The sequence below is a fragment of the Haplochromis burtoni genome, unplaced genomic scaffold, assembly GCF_018398535.1.
Source record: "Haplochromis burtoni strain Fernald_Lab_line unplaced genomic scaffold, NCSU_Asbu1 Contig_77, whole genome shotgun sequence".
NCBI lineage: Eukaryota > Metazoa > Chordata > Actinopteri > Cichliformes > Cichlidae > Haplochromis > Haplochromis burtoni.
The window spans coordinates 799,317-823,537 of NW_024582438.1; the positions used below are offsets into that span (position 1 = coordinate 799,317).

The window sequence follows — 24,221 nt, forward strand, 5'->3', positions numbered from 1 at the left end:
TGATTGTGATGACGTGGTTTCCAGTAGGCTGTTTGTTGTGCTACCTTTTAGTTGTTTTGTTTATCTCTCTTTTTTCCTGTGTATTTGAATGACGTGTGGATGCTTGTGAAGCACATGATTTGTTGTGTCTTTCTGTTTTTTGTTTTTTTACTATACTTTTTGTTTTTGGAAAAAAAAGTAATATTTGCGCTGGTTTTCCTCTTGGCATCGGTGCAAACTTCATTCAGAGTGGAGCAATACTAACAGTAGAGTTATTACAATCAGCTGGGGTCCTGTTGTGCAGCCTTTAAATACAGGAAGAAAAATGTTACCAACCCCAACCTAAAGTGTCATAAAATGAATAGCTAGCCTATATTTGAGTTGGACACCACTTGTATGATTTTACAGTTTCATAGCATTTTCACCAGCACATGCACACACAGAAGTAAGGAGGTGTAACCCTGTAAAAAGTACCATACATCCGCTCATCTGTTAGTAAATGCACAGCTGGCCATTTCTATAATGTAAATGTGAATTTTTTTGCACAAAGTTGAACAAATAAGCTACTTTCCCTGTGTATGTAGTAAGTTGGTGAACTTTGGATCAGTCCAAACTTTCCGCCATATGTACATACGGCACAATTCATGTGTTTATGGAAATTGCAGCTGTGTAGTTATTGTGTAGCAGGAGCCGCTTATACACTTAATGCCACTGTATCAAAGCTTCTGAAAGCCATTTCCCATCTTATTCCCACATGTACTGTATGTTGTGTAAAATGTATTAACATGTACTATATCATAAGTATATATGAATATATAATTACTTGAGGTGCAGTAAATATTTGCCATGGATCAACAAATTCAGTAGGCCCTAAATAGTCGAATAAGTCGTTTGAGGGGGCTGCGTCTCCACGAGTGAACGAGGAAAACATTTTGTGTATTACTTTTGTATTATTTGGTCTTACCCTAATAGATATTAAATAGTTCTTGTTGCATCCTGTTTTGTTATGTGATGAGTTTGCATACGGGTACTATACAGTTGTAGATATGGAAAATGTAACTTTTTTTTAAATGAACTATTGACTTTTAGGTGTAAATAGCTGTGTCGAGTAGCTGACCTTCAATTTCTTCTGTCCAAATACAAACCTTAAATATTCTAATATTCATCTCACCTCCGACATAATTGAATTTTGATTCTTTGTTAAAACTCGCTAAAAAAAAAATCCAATTTAGCCTAAACATGGTGATGAACAGTGATGTGGTTTCTTTTTACATCATAAATTACAATTCATAAACACTTTCATGGATGCTTCACTTTTAAGGAAGGTTGATGATTTGAATACTCCAAATGAATCAGGGGCATTTGTATATATCATTCATTTCATACCTCAGCACACTGTATCCGATTATTACAACTGGAAATGATGTGGTAGTGGAGTAGTAACTAAGTAACCTATAATAAATTACAGAGTTATAAAATATAACAAAATGGTTCTAATAGATACAAATAGCTCTAATTATAAATGTTCCAGATGCTGATCACTATGCTAGACAATCTCCCAGTTTATATTTGTTATATTTGTTCAACCTGCCATCAGCAGCCAATCAGCAACTAAGTTTAAATCAGAGAGGGAATAGAGCAGGTTAATGAGGGTGGCAATAAAAGAAAAACACAAGAGGAAGCCCATTGCTTTCTCCATATCCCCCCTGACTCGTATTTCTGTAGCTTTGCTCTTTGCTAGTGCCATCGTCCCTGCTGGTAGCATGAGATGGTACTTGCAGCCTATTCAGGTTGCATATCCATACATGCTGTCACAAGAAAATTTACTGGGTCTTCCTGCACAGTCCAGCACAGAAATGGAGAAGGGCATCAACCAGGCAGCAGGACCAGCCCCTTTGTGCGAGGAGGAACAGGAGGAGCTCTCCAAAGTGACCTGCAGCAGGCTACTCGTGTAAATGTTTTGTCAGAAACAATGAGATCTGCCAGTGAAGCGCCATGTGAGCCCTGAGCACATGTGACAGATGTGAAAGGGTCTGGACACAGCGTGTTCAAAATTACGCTACCAGCAACATCATCCAGCATGATCCTTCAAGGCATATTCTTGAAGGATACCATAAACCTCCATGTTCCAGCCAGCAGTACCAGGCTAAAACCCTCGGATCTGATGGTGGCCTCACCCATCATGTTCCCTAGGCACATCCATGATTTTATCCAAGTCTGGGGGAAGATTCCCAGCACACCATCCACCATCACTTCACAAGTGTTCCCAGATGTTGGGAGTGCACATGCAAGTGGGGGCTGTAAACAGTAATGAGTACTAAATGAGCTGCATCAGCCTGTAATTTGAATTTTTAACTCTGCTTTTTGTGGTTTTGAATCCAGCCCTCAACAAGCTGCTGAAAGGGTTTACACGGACCGTTATATCATTTCATTCTCAACAATTTATACTGCATCCATGCTTACCAGTAAAGATTTTCATCTTGAATATTTCATTCATCAAGAGCCAATGTATATTTTAAGTGTTTCCTTAATTTCCTGGAGGTGTAAAAAGAATTTATGGATTCCTAAACACAGCTCTAAGAGATTAAGTATTTACCCAATTATTCCAATAAATTACAGACTTAAAGGATATCAATCCTTTGTAGTAATGTTTGTAAACTCACTTGAGTACAAATATTTGCTAAATAAGCAACAGAAACAAATTCCCAAAGGTTTTGTATTTATGTAGTTATTTACACCTTTGCCAAATTTTGAGTCAAATATTCAATTTGTACAATTTTAGTTATATTTAAGTATTTGAATACATTTTCCACGCTTGGCAATAATGTAAAACCAGGGAACTCTGAAACTAAACTTTAACATCACTACTAATTATTGCACTTGAGATAAAACCAGATAAGAGTTACCTTACTCTGAATGTGCAGGTAGATTTTACCTCATTTTAACTATTTTTCTTTTAAGTACATAAATTATTACACTACATTGTAAATATGCAACTACATTGTAAATATGCAACTACATAATAAAATTGTGTAAATTACTTAATACACATTACAACTGCCACCTAATCATCAACTTTAAATTATGGAGAAATATATTTGATATTCAAGAGAAACAAAAACTAAAAAATTTGCTACTGAATAAAATGTAAATTAAAACAATTGAAAAACTTTACAACTCCAATGCTACACACGAATACCAGTGATAATCTTAAAATTCTTTATTCATAAACTTGATGCAAGTTTACAAATTACTGTACATGGTCAAAATTTCTTCAAATGGAAAAAAAACCAAAAACAAGAAACCCAAAATGAGCCAAGAGTGTCAGACTTGTTGGTGCCAGAAAATGAATTGAGATAAATGATACACAGTCCAGTTAGAGAAGCGCCCAATTACCATTGCATGACCGTCAAACTTGAATCGTCTCAGTATCTGCTGTGACCCAAGCTTTTGCATTTTGAAGGGAGGCAGTCACACATGTGGATAAAGGGTCTGTAACAGAGGGTTTAATGTGCACCTCCTCTCTACACCTGACCACACGGGTCCCCATCATTGGTGAAAGTGTCTTGATAAAAGATATTAATAACCTCCACCCTCAGATACATCCTGTTGTCACAGGTCTGATGTAAGCAGTGTGCTGAGAACAAAAGAAATTCTGATCAGAAATTATTCACGATATGACACCTCTCTGGGGAGAAGGGGGGTGGGGGTGAAAAAAAACAAAAAACAGTGAGAGCAATTACACAGACTGGTCAACATGCTCCTTGCAATCCAGCACTCGCTATGTAAATTGCTTTATTACAAAGTCATGCGACCTGTGTTTTAAAGTTCAGTTCATCAGTGGGCAAGTATGTCAAAACATTACTGAAACTGCGCACTAATTAAACCCAGAAAGTCACCCGCAGCTCAACATGGACATGTACCGATCCCCCTCCTAAGTATTGTTTGTTACCTGAGTTGCCATTCAAATGTACTTTTGCAGACAGTGTTAGCAAATAAACTGCAAAAGAGCCAACAGATTGATAGATACAACGTGTGTCCTGTAATTTGGGGAACAGCAGCACTCTGTGTGTACTACAGGATATTTCAAGGTCAAAGTTCGAATGTACAGTTTTATAATCACACTACTAAATCATCCTTTCCACAAGCAACACTGAAACACACCTGTGCTATATTGTAATGGCAGAGGAAGCCCTACAGATAATGGACATTTAGCTCCAAGTCATGTCGAGTGACAGGGCGGCAAACTTTAAATGGGCAGGGAGGGGAACGAAAAACAAAAACAAACAAACAAAACACTACAACAAATTTATGCGAGGATGATATGACAAGTTTGCTTTAAAATTAAATTAAAAAAAAAAAATGAACAGAGGAACATCCAAAAAAACCTTAATTTATTTCCTCAATAAAGTCCACTCCAGCAGATATGCTGGATGAAATGACTGCAATCAAATCAAACCCAGCTTTTTAGATCAGCGGCTGAATAGGGGGCTTCTGTACAACGTGCTGTTAACTTTACACACAGATGGCTTCATTGTCAGCATCCAACTAGCCATCAACCTCTACAGGTAATCTAAAAAAAAAAAAAAAAAAAAAAAAAAAAAAAAAAAAAAAAAAAAAAAAAAAAAAAAAAAAAAAAAAAAAAAAAAAAAAAAAAAAAAAAAAGCACTTGCAGCCTTTGACATAAATAAGGCAAGAGGACCCAAGAGGGTTAGAACTTCCAATCTTATGTATCCTCTCACTATAAGATATACAATATGGAAATTCTGATTTATTTCATACCTATCGGCCTTATTTTCTAATTAACTGCAAGTTGACTTGTTCACAACACTGCAGCATTTTGTTTCTGCTTGACCCGAAGTTCTTCACACATTATAAAAAGCAAGTGCCAAAAAACCCCCAAAAAAACAAAAAAACAAAACAAAACAAAACAAACAAAAAAAACAGTGAGTAGGTAATCTCAAATTTAAGATAAGCTTACAAAATATGGAATCGTATCATTTGTTGTCTAGGATACCCAAAAAAAAAAAAAAAAAAAAAAAAAAAAAAAAAAGCAGTTGTGAGGAGGTTCTGCTTCTGTATCAATCTTCCTTTAAAATTCCCACTAAATGAGGGGTAGTGGACTGTGAAGCCCGCTTTGTCAAAGCAGCTGAAGAAAAAGCATTTCCCCAAATTTCAAGGGAGAAAATTTTTTTTTTGTTTGTTTTTTTGTTTGTTTGTTTTCAAAAGACAAATGAGCATATTTAGAAAACAGAACTAGTGATAACCTCACATAATCCTCCTCACTAAAACACTGAGGGGGAGAAGCAAAGTGAGACCGGAATAAAGTCTTTCCTGGAGCGAGGTGACGGGAATATTTGTCAAATGAGCCACGAGATGGTTTCTGTGAGAACGATGATATATTCCCAGTAAGTCAGAGAGGGAAAATATTCCAAAGAAAGCAAGACGACTCAAAGACATGTTCCCGGTGCATAGTGGTAGAAGCTCCTTATCCATCCTCTTTAGGTGGTGTGTACCAACCTGAAGGAACAGAAAGACAAACGCAGTTATTTAAAGAAGCCTTGTTAAAGTGGAATTCATTGACAGTGCATATTGTACACGAACACACAAAAGCCTGATATAAACGCAGTTTCAAACAACTAGAACTGCAACACAGATGTGGTGAAAGAAGAGTGCACAGTTCATCCTGCATGTGGGTCATTGATGTGACCTATTTCTGTGCACCAGCGCATCATTTCTGTTAAATGAATTCGTTTATTTTATAAAACTTAGTTTGAATACATTTGTAGTGCCTTCAAATATGAATTTTTAAAAGTTATCTAAAACCTGTAAATGTCACATGGTCCAACTGTTCGTTTAAATGAACAGAAGACCATCTCTTTAAATGGTAAAATATATCTAGGCTGGTACACTTTTCATGGCAGGTGGTATGACCAGTGTATGTCATAAAAAAGTGATATGTTTATGCTATTGCTACCAAAAACAAAGGTCAACATTGGTGTCCAAGTAAAACCCTATTTAAACTGGTAATAGTTGTGAAAGTAAGGAGTGCAATCTCAGATCTTTCTTATCTAATAGCTTTTATTATTTAATAGTTTTACTTAAAATATTTGAGAGACTCAGCTTTTGTCATGAACTGAATAAATTGTTTTATACAGAAATTTAGGCACAAAATATGATTCAGAGACACAAATTTATAAAAAATTCATACATAAATGCGTTCATGCATGAATACCAAATACTACGTCACATCGATGACCCACAAATGACTGCAGTACCCAAAAAAAGGCCATTTTAAACCAAGAGAAACAGGGTGTGTGCTACATGCAAATGAAACGTGCACTTATAACCTTTAAGGAAGTACAGTACAAAAATGCAGTGGTATTTTACATATGTGGAAGTATGTTTAAAGCTAATGGAAATGCCATTAGTAAAAACTTAATACTCAAATTGTAATTTGTGTGAAAAACAGTGGGACTAGTATGGATTTTGTTTGTAAAAAGGTTAATTTTTTTTTTAACACTTTTGCCTATAAATTTTAATTTCCCAGTAAGAAAAGCTTGCTCATGTTTACATTTATATGAAAGTAGACTGTATACATGCATCAGTGTATGGGGACCATTAGCTAAGGATCATGATGTTCCCATTGTGTGTTTATTGAGTGTCAGTAATTCATAACTCTTTCCTTACCATTCTTTTCATGAATCTGAACCAGGGATTTGTATGACTGTTGTGCTCTGGCAAGATTGTACTGGTTCTGAAAGACAAAAGGCAACATGTCAATACGCAGAAGCAGGATGATCCATTTATTTTACTTGTTTTCATTACTGAAACAAAGTTCATTTGAAAACAAAAACAAACATCACACCCGTTCATGATATGTGTTACCTTATTGGCTCCAAACTGCACCCTGGCTTTTCCTTTAACCAGAGTTGCATTTATCTGCATAATGACAGATTCTATGGAATAGGCACTGCTCCAGCCCTAACAAACGCAAATGGAAATGAATCAGTTCCTGTTGTTAGTCATAATTATTATTTTATTTATCCCATTTGCATACCTGTTTTGTGAGAAGTTCCATGCACAATGCTCCTCCCCCTAAAACATAACTAAAAAAAAAAAAAAGATTCACAAATGTGTCATTGAGCGAGAGTATTAATCTTTTCAAAAAAAAAAAGAAAAAAGAAAAAGTATTTTTCTTGCTCTCCAGAATTTTCTTTTTTAATTTGCTAAACTTATCAGAAGCCTTGAAAGTAAGTATAGCGCAGTGATGTATGGCAATGGCGTGTGCTTTATAATTCCTTTTAAATTAAATTTTAACTGCTTCACCTCTACTGCCATAAGCATAGATACAGTGAATCTTCACAAGTCATACCATACTTATTTACAACAGGACTTCTCTCTAGCAGAGGATCTCCTGTTCTATGATAATAGGTTATTTCTACCCTGTACCGAGCACAATGCAACATAAGCCACTGTATCTTTTAAAAAATAAATAAATGGGAAAAAAATCCTAAGCCACTTAATTTCATGTAACATTTGCTTTATTGACCCACTTGACACACACTTTTTTTATTTTTACTTAACTCTTTAGAGTATTATATATATATATTATATCATCAAACTCCTTATTAAGCACCTGTAATTCAACTTTTGTTTTAAATTTTTTATTTCCGACTTCCTTTGTTTTATCCTGTTTAAGTTCGGTCTTTCCATTTTCATCTTCGTAATATTAACTGCCTTCACTCACTCCACGCCATATTTGTCAATGCTCTTGTCACATCTCGTTTAGATTTTTGTAATTCTCTTCTCTGTGGTCTACCTCAAATCTCTCCATAAATTGCAGTTAGTTCAAAACAAAGCCGCTCGTATTATATTCTGAATTAGATCTACTGAACATAGAACACCTGTTCTTAAACCGCTCCGTTGGTTTCCAGTTCACCTCCGTGTCCATTTCAAGATCCTGCTTCTTACTTTCAAAGCGCTTCTTAACCTTTCTCCCCCATATTTATTTGATCCTTTCCATACGTACTCACCCCCTAGTACACCTTGCTCTTCTTCAGTTTCCCTTCTGTCTGTTCCACCTGCTCGCCTGACTTTCATGGGACTCAGACCCTTTAGTTGTTTTGCCCAGAGACTTCACAGTTCGGAGATGTGGTGGAAGTGCATTCCAAACTCTCTCTCCACTTTTAAATCGCGTCTTAAAACCCATCTATTCAAAATTTCATACCCTTCATCATGATTCCGTCATAGTCCATTTGTACCTTGTTTGGCTTTTATACTTTATTTTTCATTTACCTTATGTTTTATGGGTTTTTTTGTACTAATGTAAAGTGACCTTGAGCGTCTTTAAAGGCACGATAAATAAAATGTATTATTATTATTAGTTTTTTTTAAGTTATTTCTTTAAACACCACCTATAAAATGGCTTAAACAATCTTAAGGCTGCGATACAGCAGGAATTTACATATTTGTTTAGTCTAAACAGTGGGGTGTTATTTTTTAATAACAGATGAAACCATTTGAAGTTGTCAAGCAAATCATAAAGCATATTCTGGGCAGTAACATTCATAAGATGCATATGATGTTGTATGTAATTTGGGCTGGGAACACTACTGCACACTCACCCTCCAGAGAGCACAGGCGAGACAACCCGTACAAAAGGTGGGTCAAAGGGAAAATTATCCTGTTGTAGAGAAGAAGAAAAAACTGCCTTAAGACAGCCCTATACTACAAAAAAAATAAAATAAATCTGTTGACAATTACTTCCATAGGACTCACTTTATAAGAGAAATTGAGCAAAATGTAATCCACTCCTTCCTTTTCTTTTAAGACCTGCAAGTCACTATGTAATGGACTATCTGGGTCTACCCTGTAACAAACAGCAACAGAAAAGGTCAAATAAAAGCATAATTTTCAAAGTTGGAAATATAAATAGAATAAAAATACACTCAGAATAAGAACTTACGTCCTTAACTTCACATGCCATTCATAAAGGCTGTCATTGACTAGTTCGACTGAATAAATACCTGTGAAATGAGTCACAAACGCACAAAGAGCTTCACTTAAAGCTTCTGGAAAAAGAACATTAAATACAATGCAAGCCACAAGCATTGAGTAATGGTTCCTTGTATTCACCTGTCTTGTAACTCTGTGACCTGTAGATCTCCCTGAGTTCCTTCATTAGGCGGTCTGAGGCTTGCACTGAGCCAGAGACTGCACCCTGCAACATAAAACAACTGACGGTTAAACAACTGGACAAACAGGAAGCATACCAGAGGTTTTCAGATTTTGCACAATTTTCTTGGACTGCTGCATTTTTGCACTGAGTGTTGGAGGTTGCTGTTAAACTGGTAGGTTGCATGAGAATGTACAACTTCTTCCCTTTATAATTGACAGACTCAATGAGTCTGTCAATTATACCGCGCCGAAAAAAATAAACAAATCATAATTAAAATTAAAATTATTTTCTAGTAGAAATTCATACAAAAGACTAATTATCTCATCGTGATTGTGCATTCATAATCTCCAAAAGCCAAAAATATTAACTGAGATTAAGGTTTGATTAAAAATGTGACAGATGGAAATCTTACATTCAAGTGATCTTGTCTCTGATTTTTACGGATTTTCTCCAAGATAGCCAGATTTTCTTTTTCTATCCCTTCATCTTCTGACTTTTTTCCATCCACCGGCTCCTCTTCTTTCATTTCGTAATGGTCCAGGTCTTGGTCCAGATCAATATCCTGCTGGCAGAACACATACATTTGTTCAGAAAAGAGAAAAAAAAACCCCCAAAGATATTAAACAAATTGATGATCAATCAATGGATCATATTTGGATACCTCTCCCATTTCGTCTTCTTCTTCCTCTTCAGATGTCACGTCACCTGATAACCCGTGCTGTGAAAGGTTGGAAATTGAAAAACAGTGAGTAGCTAAGGTCAACGAAAGACTCTTGAGCTTTACTCTTATTTACTGAGCTTACTTTTCTGTCTTGGGTGATCGGGCCAGCTGGTAGAGGCTGGTCCAGCATTTCTACATCTGGATGTTGTGGCAGGTTGTAAAGACGACAGAGATCACAAATAAGGCGCTTCAACTGCTGTAGAAGCTATAAGAAACATCGAGAAGATCAACTGTCAATAATAATATTAAATTACATTTTCCTAATGTAGCAAAGCATCCTATGTGGAGCAAGAGCCATATTAACCATCTTACCAATGTGCTGCCTTTCCTCACATCTTCTAGGCGCTCCAACACTTCAGCCAGACTGGGATCATCAGAGTCGACAAACCATATTGGTGGCGTTGAGGGATAGGATTCCTGCAACAGCAGCAATAAGAATCATGCTCAAGTGCTGATGGCTTTACAGTCAACAGAATGCACTTGAATTGTACAGAGAAAACCACTGCTTTTAAGAAACAAAAATGTCACCCTGGGTTAGAAATCTGATTAACATAAAGGGTAATAAAGTTCGTTTCAGAGTTACAAGTGACTTCAAACCAAAAGCCTTAGCCCACACAGCCACCCACTGTACAAAATTAGCCTCCTACAAGCTGAAGAGCGAAAGCAACTCGAGCACGAGAGAGAAGTGGTTAAGTGCTCCTTTGACATTTCAATTAGGTCTTAATACAGCTTTTGAAGTCATGAGTAAAAATCCAGTTTTCAACTGCTGTGCTTAGCAGCAAACGTATTCAAACAAGCATTTAGACACATATGGTAGTACTATGTAAAGTTTGTAAAGCCCAAGAGAAGAAAATACTGCACACAGAAGAAGAGAGAACCATGTATATATTAATAAGAGATGTTTTATTTTTGATTAGGTTTTTCAGAAAGTTAAGAAAGACGTTGAGAGAAAACATGCTGTATAAAATATGCAGTAATGACTGTGCAGTATTCATGTTAAAATGACTGCACTGAAGTCTGAGAAAACTTCCCTACTTTTCAACTGATTCAAGATCCCAATTTAAAAAAAGAAAAAAAAAAAAAAGAAGTTTGTCTCGATTGGTAGTTTTAGTTAAAGTTCAAGACCAATTTTTTTTCTCGTTTTAAAGGTTAATAAATCTGCTGGTTTTCCAGAGTCTGAGTAATCATGCTGATTAACTGAGTCAGAAACATCCCTCAATCATAATGCCTGCTTTCAAACAACAAAGATGGTGATGACCAAAAAGCCAAACTCGTGTTTAAAATAGGATCTGACTGAGTGCCTGATACATGCATGCGCCACAGATGAAAAATATTATAGTATTTACAACCTCCAATCAAACCTGGCATAAGATCTCTCATCCACTGTGGGGAGGAGTTAAACACACGGTGCCACAATGTAAACTACACTGTGTAAACTGGGCATCTAATTGTAACCATGACTTGGATGCTGACGTGAATGCTCTTTACAAGTCAGAAACTGGTGAACTGGTAATTACGATGCCTTTATTATCAGCACAGTGTAGTGTTAGTGTAACTCAATAATATGTGCCTTTCAACTTCTTACTAATCTCCATACTAGAGTTCAGCTGATAAACTGATCTTTTACACAAAATGTCATCAATTTCCGAGTTCCTGCTTCTATTTTACCCCTTCGATAACTAAGTGTCATGAGATTTGGGCTGTTGTTACACATTTTAACATTTATTCTTCTGTCTAACTGAACTCTGACTCTCATTCAAGAAAAATGCTGTAAAGTTTATTTTATACTTGCACACAGTGGCCCCCTTTTTGAAAGCTGGAGTGTGTGGTACATAATGGGCGAGCTAGAGGGTCAGTCTCTGCAGGTATTTAAACAATTTATCAAGGACAGAGTACAATGGCAAGGAATTTTTGGAAAAAGACTGCTGAAACAAGTGGAAAATAAAAGACTTTTTGCAGAGAAGTCTAGAAAAAACACCTTTGTGTTTGTAAGACACTTCCTACTTCCTATAAATCATTGCCTACAACTCCAACAGTCAAGTGTACCCATATGTGTGACTGTCTAGGATAAAGCCATCTATAATTTCATCCATCTAATTTCAAGCTTATCTAAGGTCAGGTCACAGAAGCTGTAACCCTTAACATTATATTTCAAACATCTTTTTACTCCAGTTACTCCTTGAGGACACCCACTCCATCCCAGTACCCAGGGATAAATAACCTGAGTGTTCTGGTTTTGACCCAGGGTCTCCTCCTAGTTGCCAGTGCCCAGAAAACCTCCAAAGGTAGGTATTAAGGAGGTATTCTGGCCAGATAACAGAACCATCTCAGTTAGCTCCTTTAAAAGTGAAGCAAGAGGGACTCTACTCTGTGCTCCCACTGGATATCTGACTGTCTTACCCAGTCTATAACACTGAGCTCAGCCACCATATGATGGAAACCGATCAACCCCTTTTATTTGTGACCTTGTTCTCCAGTCGCCACCCAAAACTCATGACAACAGGAGAGGGCTGGAACTACAGACAGTACAAAAGATGATCCAGGCATCTGATTTGGGTCAGAAAAGTGAAGTCTATTTGTCTAAATCTGTTACGTTCACATGACGGCTCTACGTGTACATGGTAAATAATGTGCACTTGTCTTTAAATAATACCAGCGAGAATAACAGCATCAGTGGGTGCTCTCCTATGTTTCACGAGACAGAACATTTGGTTTATGCTTTGACCCGTCTTCCTCCCTTCATACCAACCATTTGTGGAAGATGGCCACCCCTCCCTGAACCTGGTTCAGCTGGAGGTTTCTTCCTGTTAAAACAAACTTTTTCCTTCCCATTGTCGCCAAACACTTTCTCATAGGAAATCATACGTTGGGTTTCTCGGTGTATGTATTATTGTAGGGTCTACCTTAAAATATACAGTCCCTTGAGGTGACTGTTGTCGTGATTTGAATTAAATGTCTCTTTGCTTTTCTAATCCTTGGAAGACTTGGTTTAAATATCTTTTAAGTATCAGCCGTGCCAGTTTTTCCAACTATTTTAATCAGATATTTTGTGGCTGTCTGCCAACTTAGATGCTAGCATAACACTGTGAATGTGCTGCTTACGTAGCCTTAAGCTTTATTTGTGCTCACCACATTGGTAGCCGTGTGCACCTACTGTGATGTCATTGCAGTACATCAGACTAGAAATCTTCTCCTGATTGATGGAGGTCACCACTCAGACAAAACCTCTGCATCAATGCTTGCATAGAAGGAGGATGCAAAGGAAACAGTTTTATGTTATTTTCCTTCAAAGTCTCATCTTTCTGAAGCAAACTTAAGTGGTGAAAACTGGGCCCTAGACTGCAGTCTAAAGGGGCAATTATAATTTGTATTGTCACCGTTGCAAACAGTGGTGCCTCAAGCCATGCTTGGTCATTTAGGCTGCTTGTACATCTACATTGGCGGCAAAGCTGGTAGACATGAATGTATGGCTGTGACAACTTGCACCACCTTTTCAATGATATAGCAGTATAGGAGCTCAGTGATTCACAAATTATACAGAGGGAGATGCCTCCAGTTTTGATTTCTTCTACTCCTAAACCAGCACTAATGTGGAGGTTTCTGTCTGAGCAGAGAAGAATGCAGTTCAGGAGAAGAATGAAGCACTGGTATAAATGCTGACCAGTTTGTAGTGACATTACTGTTTGTGCACAACATGATCAATGCAGTAAACCTAATGGGCTTTGGCATAATCCTAGCTATGAAAAAATAAAAAATAATAATAATGTAAAAATAAATAAATTTAATAAAAAAAAAAATAAAAAAAAAAATCACTCTGTAGCTCTGATGTCTTCGTGGCAATCTGCTTCAAATCATACCCAATGATATCCAACATGACCATGTTCACAGCATGGGGCCACATTTAACTCACAGCTAACCCTCTGAATAGGAAGAATGCAATATACCTGAGTGTAATCTAGTTTTCCTTTAGCATGGGCTGACTCAAAAGGACACAGACAGTGAGGTTTAATCTCAATATGGCAAGGTATTCGGAACGTTTCAACAAGCACTCGCGCGTCCTCAAAATGCGCATAAGTGTAACTGTGTGTGTGCATGCTTCTGCTGAGAGGAGGAGGATGTGGTCAGGTTGTCAGGAAGATTCATCATCTGCTTACCTGAACCAAGCAAAACAAGTGCCAAGCGAAAAGAAAGAACCTCAGTTGTTAATAGATTACACCTACCTTCATCCACATTTTGTGATGGCTGGGAATGTCTGCTTTGCGCAAGTTTGAATTTGATTTTAATCGCTAATGTATTGGAGCGGGCTGTGAAACGCGTATAAATACTAGGCCCCTGTTTCGTGTCTTTTTTTTTTTTTTGGGTGGTGGGGGGGGCTGCGTTACTAAAAAATATACAGTTCCGCTGACGTTAACAGCTGGTCAAAAAAGCAATATTGTCACGTACATTTCACATGTACATTGCGTCGCTTTCGTCAGGTTTTAGTGTCGAGATAAAGAAGACACTAACGTAACCGCTTTAATGTATGCCAGTAAGTTCGTCAGAGGGATCAGTCTACTTACTGAAAAAGGCAGAAAGGACGACCGAACAGCATTCCATTAAACCGCTTCTATTTCACGTCAATTAAAGGCATGTACGGGACCTCGACGCTATGTCTGTTTAAAAAAAACACACGTACACAGTAAAATACTGCTTGAAAGCAGCTGGGGTGTAGTGAAAGCCCTCGTATGACCGAACTAAATTAAGTTTAAATTGAACTAGATATAGGCCATAAGTGATAAAGTTAGCCGTTGTACTACTTTCAACAGTAACGCAGTTAATTTGGCAAACAAAAACAAGCTAGCATTAATGTTAGTTTCAGTTAACAAGCTAGCAAAAGCAACCGCAGCGTCGTTACTAATCGACGTTTTATTGTATAATTTTTCAAAGTGAACATAACACTGTTCGTGTGTCGTCCACTTTAATCCACGGGGTTACTCGGATTTTAATGGCCTGACACAGTTTATAAATGAAAGCGAAGACTTTATTCGTAGTTAATTTGTAAACACGGTGCCTTCCGCGGACCGATTTGGTTTCAGTCGATAGTCAGACGCTGGGTTAGCTTGTGCGCAGAGCTGGCCTGGACTCACCGTGATGTTGCAGTGGATGATCAGCAGCTTCTCCCTTGTTACGTTGAATTGGCAACTGAGTTCATCGGGTTTCCAGTCTATTATTCTGAATCGTTCGTGGTTTGGGTCAAAGATTGACTCCAAAAACTTCAGTTCGGCCTTCAGCCCCGAAACCGACATCTTCTACTCATCTCAAACCACCAGGCCGCTGGCAGAGGGGAAGTCGGGGCGGAATGCGACCGCGCAGTCGAATCGGCTGTACGGATCTCGCATATTAGCGTGAGAACAACAACAAAGGGCTGGAGAGTTAGCTTTATATAAACCTGTGTAGCGCACATAGACTCTTAGCAGCGTTTTGACAGCTGTGACACCACATACGTACATAAATATATTTACATTATTTTATATTTATTTTCGCACTAGTACAGATGGAGTCATAGTTGTGACTTTTGCTTAAACGAACCATTTAACAGCATGAAAAGGTTCAGTGTTATACAAGATAATTAGTGCCCCCCATCCCCTTGTTTTTTTTTTGTTTGTTTTGTTGTTGTTGTTGTTGTTTTTGTTTTTAAAAAAGAGTATTTCCTATATGCTGTTAAACAAAGCAAAGAATCTTAAACACGGACAACCTAGTTTTATTTTGGATGGTTACTACTTCACACATAGAAACAAAATTATTTAGGAAAAAACGAAACTACCATGGTCAAAATTATTAGCTTCCCTATTGCCAACAGTCAGTTGTGTATCCTTTTTGCTGGATAACAGCCTGGAGGCATTTGTTGTAGTTTTCACCAAGTCCCACAAGCAAATCTTGAGCAATCAATTCTTTTTTGGCAAATCTCTCAAGCTCCTTCAGATGTGATGGTCTTCTGTCTGGCAGGGACTCTGGTCTTCAGTTCACCCCACAGATTTTCAGTGGGATACAATTCAGGGCTTTGTGTGGGCCAGTCAGCAACGTTCACTTTGGTCTTCTGTAGGTAGTTCTTCACCAGGAACGACCTATGCTCAAGGTCGTTGTTGTGTTGGAAGGTAAAGTGATGACACAGACACAATTTTCCTGTTTGAGGTTTTTTAAAATAAAAATCTTCACACACCATTCTTTCTTAATTATTGCTTCTGCTTTGATAAGATTTCCAGTTCTTGATGCACTGAAGTCTCCCCATAGTATAATACTCCCACCACCGTGTTTACCCTGGGGATGATGTTCTTTGGGTTGTAGGCCTCTCACTTTATTCTGTAAACATAAGCAACATCTCTTTGGCCAAAGAGCTCTAGTTTTAGGCACACTGCCAGTATAATCTTTCTCCAGGTTGTCCTGGGAATACTCCAGTCTAGCATGAAGGTGTCTGTTTTGCAAAAGCAGAGTTTTTCTTGGTCTGAAACCTTGGGGTCTATTCCTGAGCATTGATTTAGTTATTTTCTTCTTTAAGACTACAATTGTCTTCCTTCTCATATCCCAACTAGTGGCAGCAGATGGCTGCCCCTCCCTGAGCCTGGTTCTGCTGGAGGTTTCTTCCTGTTAAAAGGGAGTTTTTCCTTCCCACTATCGCCAAAGTGCTTGCTCACAGGGGATCGTTTGACTGTTGGGTTTTTCTGTGTATGTATTATTGTAGGGTCTACTTTACAATATAAAGCACCTTGAGGTAACTGATGTTCTGATTTGGTGCTGTATAAATAAAATTGAATTGAACTGAATTACAATTGCAGGCTCAGCTAAGGTATTTACTAGAATCTTAGCAGTTGGTTTGGGGCCTTTAGACACATGTTTCACCAGTTTTACTTTCGTTTATCTAAATTTATCTAAATCTTTCAAGTTTTGAGCATCACAAAGTTAAAACACATCATCGTACAGCAGTGGTTTGTACCATGGCTAAATAAAACGGTCAGTTTCTCAGGAGAATAATAATATTGACCCTGGTCAATTTTGTTTTTCTGAATTAATACTGTTATTGTGTTCAAACAGAAATAATTTGTGCAGTCTAATGAAAAATAGTATGTTCAGGAAGTGCTATGTTGACAGTCTCTTGCGCTGTTAAAAAAAAAAGCACAGGTCAATTTTGACAAAAACTTTAAATTTCATGGGGGGTAATAATTTTGTCCTGATATGCATATACATGTATTGATACTATTTATCAGTCAGATGTATAATTAGTCAGTGTATAATACCAGTCAGACATGTAGCTACATCAGCTGTTTGGGAATTGTGAATGTTTGTGGCACAACAGCACATATTAACTGTCACGCAAAGCAAAACTGTGAATCATGAAAAGACCACAAACTAATTGACATACTCAAGCCTGTGGTCTTATGAGTGTTGCCTGGCTTCTACAAGATAAGATAATATAAGAGAAAAGACGACTACATAGTTTAATGTAGAATAGTTAAATAAAAGAACAACAATATGACAAAACAAAGTATAGAAATGCACAAAAGCCAATACTTAAAACGTATTGTCGAATGAAGTGGTAAAGATTTTCTGTATCTGTCCTGTGTCAAACAGAGTAAAAGAACCGATTAACAAATTTTGAGCCTATAGTCACTGTGTCAACAGTTTGGCCCATATATTTTTATTTCTTTTGTTTTTGTCGTTATTTATTCCCTCCTTTATTTCCTAAAAAACATATAAATCTTCAGTGAAAGTAAATATATTTTAGTAAAGTCTTCTAGGTCTTGAATATCATCACACTGTCTTTAAACATGTAGCTAGTGTAACTTATGTGACACCGTTGATAAACCACTACTTATTGTAAATGTTATCTCATTGGCTGATAAGCTGATATCAGTTAAAATAGCCAATGCTGGATGATAACAATGTTTGGTGTTAATGAAAATAACAATGGTGCACTAGAGGGGCATCAGTGAGACAAATGACAAGACGTGAATGGTTTTACAGGTGGAGGCCAGTGACATTTTTTCCTCCTCATATTTCTAGACTGTTTTTTCACTACTTTTGCATTTAACTATAGGGTCAGGGTCACTACTGGTAGCACAAGGCGATACCTGGACCCTACAGAGGTTTCACAGGTAGTCCCACTCCTCCAGTATGGCATATGTGCCACTGGAGTTTGTTCTGTCTTCCAGCAAAGTCTCAAGAGCATGGAGGAGATTCCGGGAGACAAGCAGTTACACTTGGAGAGCTGGGCACAGCTGTGGAAGGTCCGTAACCCATCAGCCACCAAGGACAGGATAAGGACTGCCAGAGCCTTACAAAATGACTTCCAGCAGCAGGACACTGGTGTGAGTGTCTCTGACCAAGCAATCAGACAGTGACTTCACAAGGGCCTGGCATCCTCAAGTGGGACCGTGCTCACGGCTCAGCACCGTGGAACCAGATTGGAATTTGTCATAGAATTAAAGGTTCAGCATTGGCACCCTGCGCTTTTCACAGATGAGAGCAAGTTCACCCTGTGCATATGTGACAGACGCATGTGAAAAAGAATGTTTTGCTGCCTTTAACATTGTTACATTGAAGGCATATAATAACGTAGGGAGGGACAGACCTCTACAGGCTAGCCAACTGCGCTATGGCTGCCATTCACTACTATGCTGGTGGAGTGGGTGCTGGGTTCCTCCTGATGCACAACAATGCTTGGCCTCATGTGGTGAGAGTCTGCAGGCATTTCCTGGAGGAATAAGAAACTGAACCATAGACCGGACCCTACGTTAAAACCTATAGAGCACCTCTGGGACCTTACATTTTGGTCCACCGAGTTGCATGTCAGCCTGTGCAGGATCTAAGTGCTTCCCTGGTCTAGATATGGAAAGAGATCACCCAGGACATCATGTCTTCTCATTAGGAGTGTGCACCAATGATGTCAGACATTCATAGTCAGAATCTATACAAACTACTGATTATCGTTCTGAGTTGCTATAGTGACATGTTAGCATTTCCAGTGAGATGCTCTGCAGCCACTTACAGTTGCTGCTTGTTTATGGGTGTTTCTGCATTCAGTCTTGTATTTAATAGTGGAAAAACACCCGATTTAAGCTCAAGAGCTTTGATCAGGTGACTGACGTGGTCACTGGAGAATATCCCATTTCTTTGCCTTTGGGAAACTCTTGCAGTTTGCTTTGGGTCATCACCATTATCACTACGAAGCACTGTCCAGTTTGGAGCATTTGGCTGTTTTCATTCTGTCATAATGCCGTGTGTGAGCCAGGAAGGATCAGGACCTAAAATACAGAACTCAGAAGCAGGACTAAGTTATAAGTGCATATAAACCAAGTTATTCCATTGATATGAGTTACAGCTGCTGTTTAAACATTCAGAACTTTTACTTCTATACACCTATAAACCATCTCAACATAATATGACTGCATTAATAAGCACATTTCTAACTGATCTCATAGAGATAATCGTTTCTGGTAATTTTAGGCTGTGGAAACACTTTTTTGCATGCACCCATGCAGTTTAATGCTCTGGCCTAGGTAAACAATCAAGCAGTACAGAGTAATGCACTGATTGGACACTAGATGGCAGAAAACATGCATCTGTGCTGTTTACAAGCTAACATGAACTCTGGCAGTAGTAGTTCAAAGCCCAGTACACACACCTTGTATAACACAAATCAGTACACCGTGTAAAAGGTGGATTTAACACAGCACCAAACATTGCATAACCGTGATAGCGAACTTGAACCTGGGGTTCACGGCTCGAAGCATTTAGGTAAGTATTACTATAGCTTAAAATGTAAATATGTTTGGAGAAACATCCCGCACTTTGTGATAAAACACTTTATGATAAAAATGTGAGTCTAACTATTTTAATTTTGGATGATTAAACGTCTATAATTAGATATTATGGAGTGGTACGCCTAGATTGTGATCTTAAAGGCAGATTTAGCTAGCTTTGTTGGATTTGATTTTATTAAACAGTGTGGTCTTTCGCAAAAAAAAACTGCAGTTGGAGTTGTATTATATATAGGCTGTGGACCAAAATGACGCAGAGCCGGTTTTTCATTAGAACTTAATTCAATTATTACAGTTTAAATTTCTAGAATGTTTTCAATTTTTTCCCCTCGTGTGGCTATGAAGAGTGAGGCTGGTGCAATATTTTATTTGTGAAATTGAGCGTGGGTGTGGATAATTACAATTATACTGTTTGATTTGAGTTTTGTGTCTGGATCCCTTTCTTTATTTTTTTTAATCTCTGAGAATTATGAAGACCCAGGCTGGTATAAAAGTTTTTTTTTATTTTTCACTGTAAGGGAGTGGGAATGTGGACTAGCAGTCCAGCGCTGGTTGTGTGGCACATCCCCGCATGGAAGCTGTGGGTCCAGCTGTGGGGAATGACCAGTTAATGCCCAGCTGCCCGTCTGAGCTGCACATCCCCAAAGCACAGAGTTTCCCAAACCCTGGCTTGGTCCATAACATGGACATATGTGTCCAGCTTCTCACAGAACACAAAGACTATCAGCAAATATATTCAAAGTATCCAAAGTTAAAATGCCTACATAAAAAATCTTTTAATGTCTAATGTTATAATACTGTTAGTACTGATGCAGTGAGGTATAAGAAGCCCTGTTTTATGAGTTTAAACTGAGCTGCTTTTTAAAAACTGCTTTAAATACAACAAAATATCTTAATCCATAGATTTCTAAGGTTTGGGTGCTCCAACAATAAATAAAAAAGCAAAAACAAAAAAAGACAATACACATATGTTTATTTTTGCCATATTTGCCATGTTTCTTTAGTCTTTTAGAGGACGTTTGAGTTTTATGAAGTACTAAATAATTTGAACTCTTCTGATCTACATAAATTATTTCAGTGAATCCCTGTGAGAAGATTAGTAGAGGAATCCCCACACAGCTCTTAAACATCAGAAACACGACAGGGAGCCCCAATAGGGCACAGCATGCTTCTATAATCTCTGATAGGTAAAAAGAAACTTTGGGTTTCAAATATTGCAATGAAGTAAACACTATTTGTCTCTTTATTGCAGTGGAGTAGACATATATAGTCAAGATATCAAGTGGAAATATCAAATTATACAAAAATGATCAGGCAGTACTGTGTTACCGACTTGTTTTTGTGTATTTTTAAGGTATCTGAGGGACGTCATGAAGATGCTTTATTTACCTTTGATCCTCTTTACGCTACTCTCATTTCAACCACCCGGTTCATTTGGGGGCAAAATTCTGGTGTTCCCACTGGATGGAAGCCATTGGATAAACATGAAAGTGCTCATAGAGGAACTGCATGCCAAAGGTCATGAGATCACTGTCATTCGGCCATCTGATAGCTGGTACATCAGTGAGAAATCTCCACTCTATACCTCTGTCACACTTCCCTACTCTAGTGGATTTGAGGAAAACTTTGAAACATATTTGTTTCAACAGCTGGAAATCCGGCTTCAGGGAAAACCTACGTCCTCTTGGTCCCACATCTGGACTCAAATTCAGATCCGGAATGTGGTTGTAGAACAGTTCACTCAGTTTCACAAAGGGATGAGAGAAACAATCGTTCAGATGTTTGAAGACAAAGAGCTGATGCAGTCTTTACATGCTGCTAAATACGATGTGCTTTTGACTGACCCTGGCATCGGTTGCGGGGCCATGCTGGCACGTCGACTTCAGCTTCCTCTGGTTTTCAATGTAAGATGGACCATTCAAGGCGAGGCTCACTTCCTTATTGCTCCCTCACCTCTGGCATACATTCCTTTTACTGGAACAGAGTTAACAGATAAGATGACCTTCTCTGAGAGAATAAAGAATATGTTGAGTTACATTATTGGCATGTACACATTGTTTCACATGGCAGAAACAAACTACAAACCGGTTGTTATGAAGTACTTTGGGCCTGATGTGGATTACTCAACGTTTTTCCTGGACGCTGATATATGGCTTATGAGAAATGATTTTGTCTTTGAATTCCCACGTCCAACATTGCCAAATATTGTCTACATGGGTGGATTTCAATGTAAACCCTCAAAAGCGCTTCCTGATGACCTGGAGACATTTGTCCAGAGCTCTGGAGACCACGGAGTCATTGTGATGACCCTCGGGACTTTAGTTGCAAAGCTTCCTCAACATGTTACTGAGGAAATTGCTGCAGCCTTTGCCCGACTTCCTCAGAAGGTTATATGGAGGTATATAGGACAAAGGCCAACCAACCTGGGAAACAACACGTTACTAGTTAACTGGCTGCCACAAAATGATCTCTTAGGACATCCCAAAACTAGAGCGTTCGTGACCCATGGAGGCACCAATGGAGTTCAGGAAGCAATTTACCACGGGGTGCCTATAGTTGGACTGCCCTTATTCTTTGATCAGCCCGATAATCTCTCCAGGATCAAAGCAAAAGGAGGAGCTGTGATTGTGGATATCGCTATGCTCAAAAGAGATAGCTTTGCAGAGGCACTGATGACAGCTCTTTACAATTCCACTTACAGGGAAAACATGCAGATGCTCTCCAGGCTGCACAGAGATCAGCCCATGAAACCTCTGGATCAGGCAGTGTTTTGGATAGAATATGTTATAAGACATAAAGGGACCCGTCATCTGCAGACACAGTCGTACAAAATGTCGTGGTTTGTGTACAAGTCTCTTGATGTCATTGCTTTTTTGTTGACCGTCGTTTTGCTTATGATGCTCATTTGTGTGTCATGTCTAAGGCTAGTGTGGAGAATGATCTTTTCTGGAAAAAAAGTTAAACGTGAGTGATCAGAAAAACAAAAGCGATCCAATCTGAAAAACTTTCTCTGCACCAGCCATGTGCTAATTACCTGAAAGCATTTTACTTTGCCATATTTATCTTGAGAAAATCAAGAGCATAACCCTGAATGTTTCTGATTTCAGTCGAGGTTTTTATTTGTGAAGCTATGATATCTTTGAATGGTGAAGAATCATTAAAAAAAAAAAAATCAACCAATCCACACATGGATCAACTCTAGAAGTGAATCACTCTAAAGCTGGGCAAGCTCCACCTTGTTTTTCACCAAATTGTTTTTTGAAAAGTGCTTTGTGAATAAAGATGATTCTAGTATTTTCTATTTAATAATTTCTCTTGTATTTTCATTGTTTCCTGCTTACATTTTTAAAGAATTATGTCAGTGATGTGTACTGCTCTTAAGCCATTTACTGACCAGGCACTAGATGGCAATACAAGACACACTGCACCTATCTGTCCCGTACTGTTTTCCTGACAGTGAAGTTAAGCTGATTTTTATTTATAATGGCTCAGTCCAGTCCTGCATTAGTAGATGTGCCATTCTGTAAAAATTTGTAAGAAATTCAATTTATGTCCTTTTGTGTTTGAAAAATGAAGAAAATGGATTCTGCAGGATTTTAATGATAGCCCCTGGGCTCAGGAAGTAGAGCAGGTCATCTGCTACAGAAGGTTGGTTGCTCAATCCCTGGCTGCTCCAGTCTGCATGCCAAAGTATCCTTAGGCAAGATACTGAACTCAGAGTTTCACCTGATGCGTTTTTTCAGACAGTGAATGTATGTGAAGGTTAGACAAAAAGCATTTACACATTCAAAAACAAAAACAAAAACAGTTTTTAGGACTATGTGTGTGAATGAGGCTTATATAAACTGCTTTGAGTGTTCAAATAGAGTAGAAAAGCACTCTACCAGTTCATTTACTATTTATTTACTCGGTTTGTCAGATCTGTGGGCTTTATGAAGACAAAAATGATTTAAAAACGCTCACAGTCAGCAAACAGATGTAATTGCATGTCCTGTGTGCATGCTACTGCACATTGGCAACAGACGTCATGTCTTACTTTTTTTGTTTGTGGCTCTCATAGTCAGTGAATTTCCAGGTGGACTCGGGATGAGGGACAGATTCAGTAGCAGTGGGTTAATTACAGTGAAGCAAATTTCAAAGTGACCACTAAAGGAATTGTGAATAGCGTGTCCAGAGGTCTAATATATACAAATCCACAGGGTCTCTTCCTCACAGGGAAAAACACTCTGTCTTGGATATCACTCAGCGCAAAGGGAATCCGGTGCAGAGAAGAGAAAATGGTGAGACATTTATTTTCTCCTAGTCTACACTTAAATGAAAGCAGATGTCCTCTTAGCACTGTGAGGTGCAAACTACATAATCAGTTTATCCATCCGTTCTCTTCCGCTTTCTCCCGATCAGGGTCGCAGGGAGGCTGGAGCCTATCCTTGCTACCTTGGGGCGAGAGGCAGGGTACACCTTGGAGAGATTGCCAGTCTGACACAGGACTCAAACTACGTTATGTATTTGCTTAACTATTACTCACCTCTCACTGAAAGTTAACAAC

The 24,221-nt window shown here is 38.3% G+C and overlaps 2 protein-coding genes across 4 annotated transcripts; one reads left to right on the top strand and one right to left on the bottom strand.

Annotated features, from left to right (window-relative positions):
* Positions 1–5,190: 5,190 nt before the first annotated feature.
* On the bottom strand, positions 5,191–15,273 carry LOC102297909 (ubiquitin-conjugating enzyme E2 Q2). 2 transcript variants are annotated; one of them, XM_005929137.3, is made up of 13 exons: positions 15,008–15,273; positions 10,194–10,298; positions 9,964–10,086; positions 9,822–9,878; positions 9,573–9,725; positions 9,118–9,202; positions 8,948–9,008; positions 8,761–8,851; positions 8,607–8,665; positions 7,040–7,088; positions 6,868–6,963; positions 6,670–6,736; positions 5,191–5,499 (listed from the first exon to the last, which is right to left on the bottom strand). In XM_005929137.3, the coding sequence occupies exons 1-13, from the start codon at positions 15,164–15,166 to the stop codon at positions 5,468–5,470; spliced, it is 1,137 nt and encodes a 378-aa protein (XP_005929199.1). In that variant the 5' UTR covers positions 15,167–15,273; the 3' UTR covers positions 5,191–5,467. The 2 variants fall into 2 exon arrangements, with proteins under 2 accessions (XP_005929199.1, XP_005929200.1); XM_005929138.2 differs by having other exon boundaries at positions 9,573–9,722; positions 15,008–15,272.
* Positions 15,274–17,728: 2,455 nt separating this feature from the next.
* Positions 17,729–22,984, top strand: LOC102297603 (UDP-glucuronosyltransferase 2C1-like). Of its 2 annotated transcripts, XM_042221955.1 has the most exons (3): positions 17,729–19,652; positions 20,754–20,862; positions 21,030–22,984. In XM_042221955.1, the coding sequence occupies exon 3, from the start codon at positions 21,046–21,048 to the stop codon at positions 22,645–22,647; it is 1,602 nt and encodes a 533-aa protein (XP_042077889.1). In that variant the 5' UTR covers positions 17,729–19,652; positions 20,754–20,862; positions 21,030–21,045; the 3' UTR covers positions 22,648–22,984. The 2 variants fall into 2 exon arrangements, with proteins under 2 accessions (XP_042077889.1, XP_042077888.1); XM_042221954.1 differs by lacking the exon at positions 20,754–20,862 and having other exon boundaries at positions 17,731–19,652.
* The last annotated feature ends 1,237 nt before the right edge of the window (positions 22,985–24,221 follow it).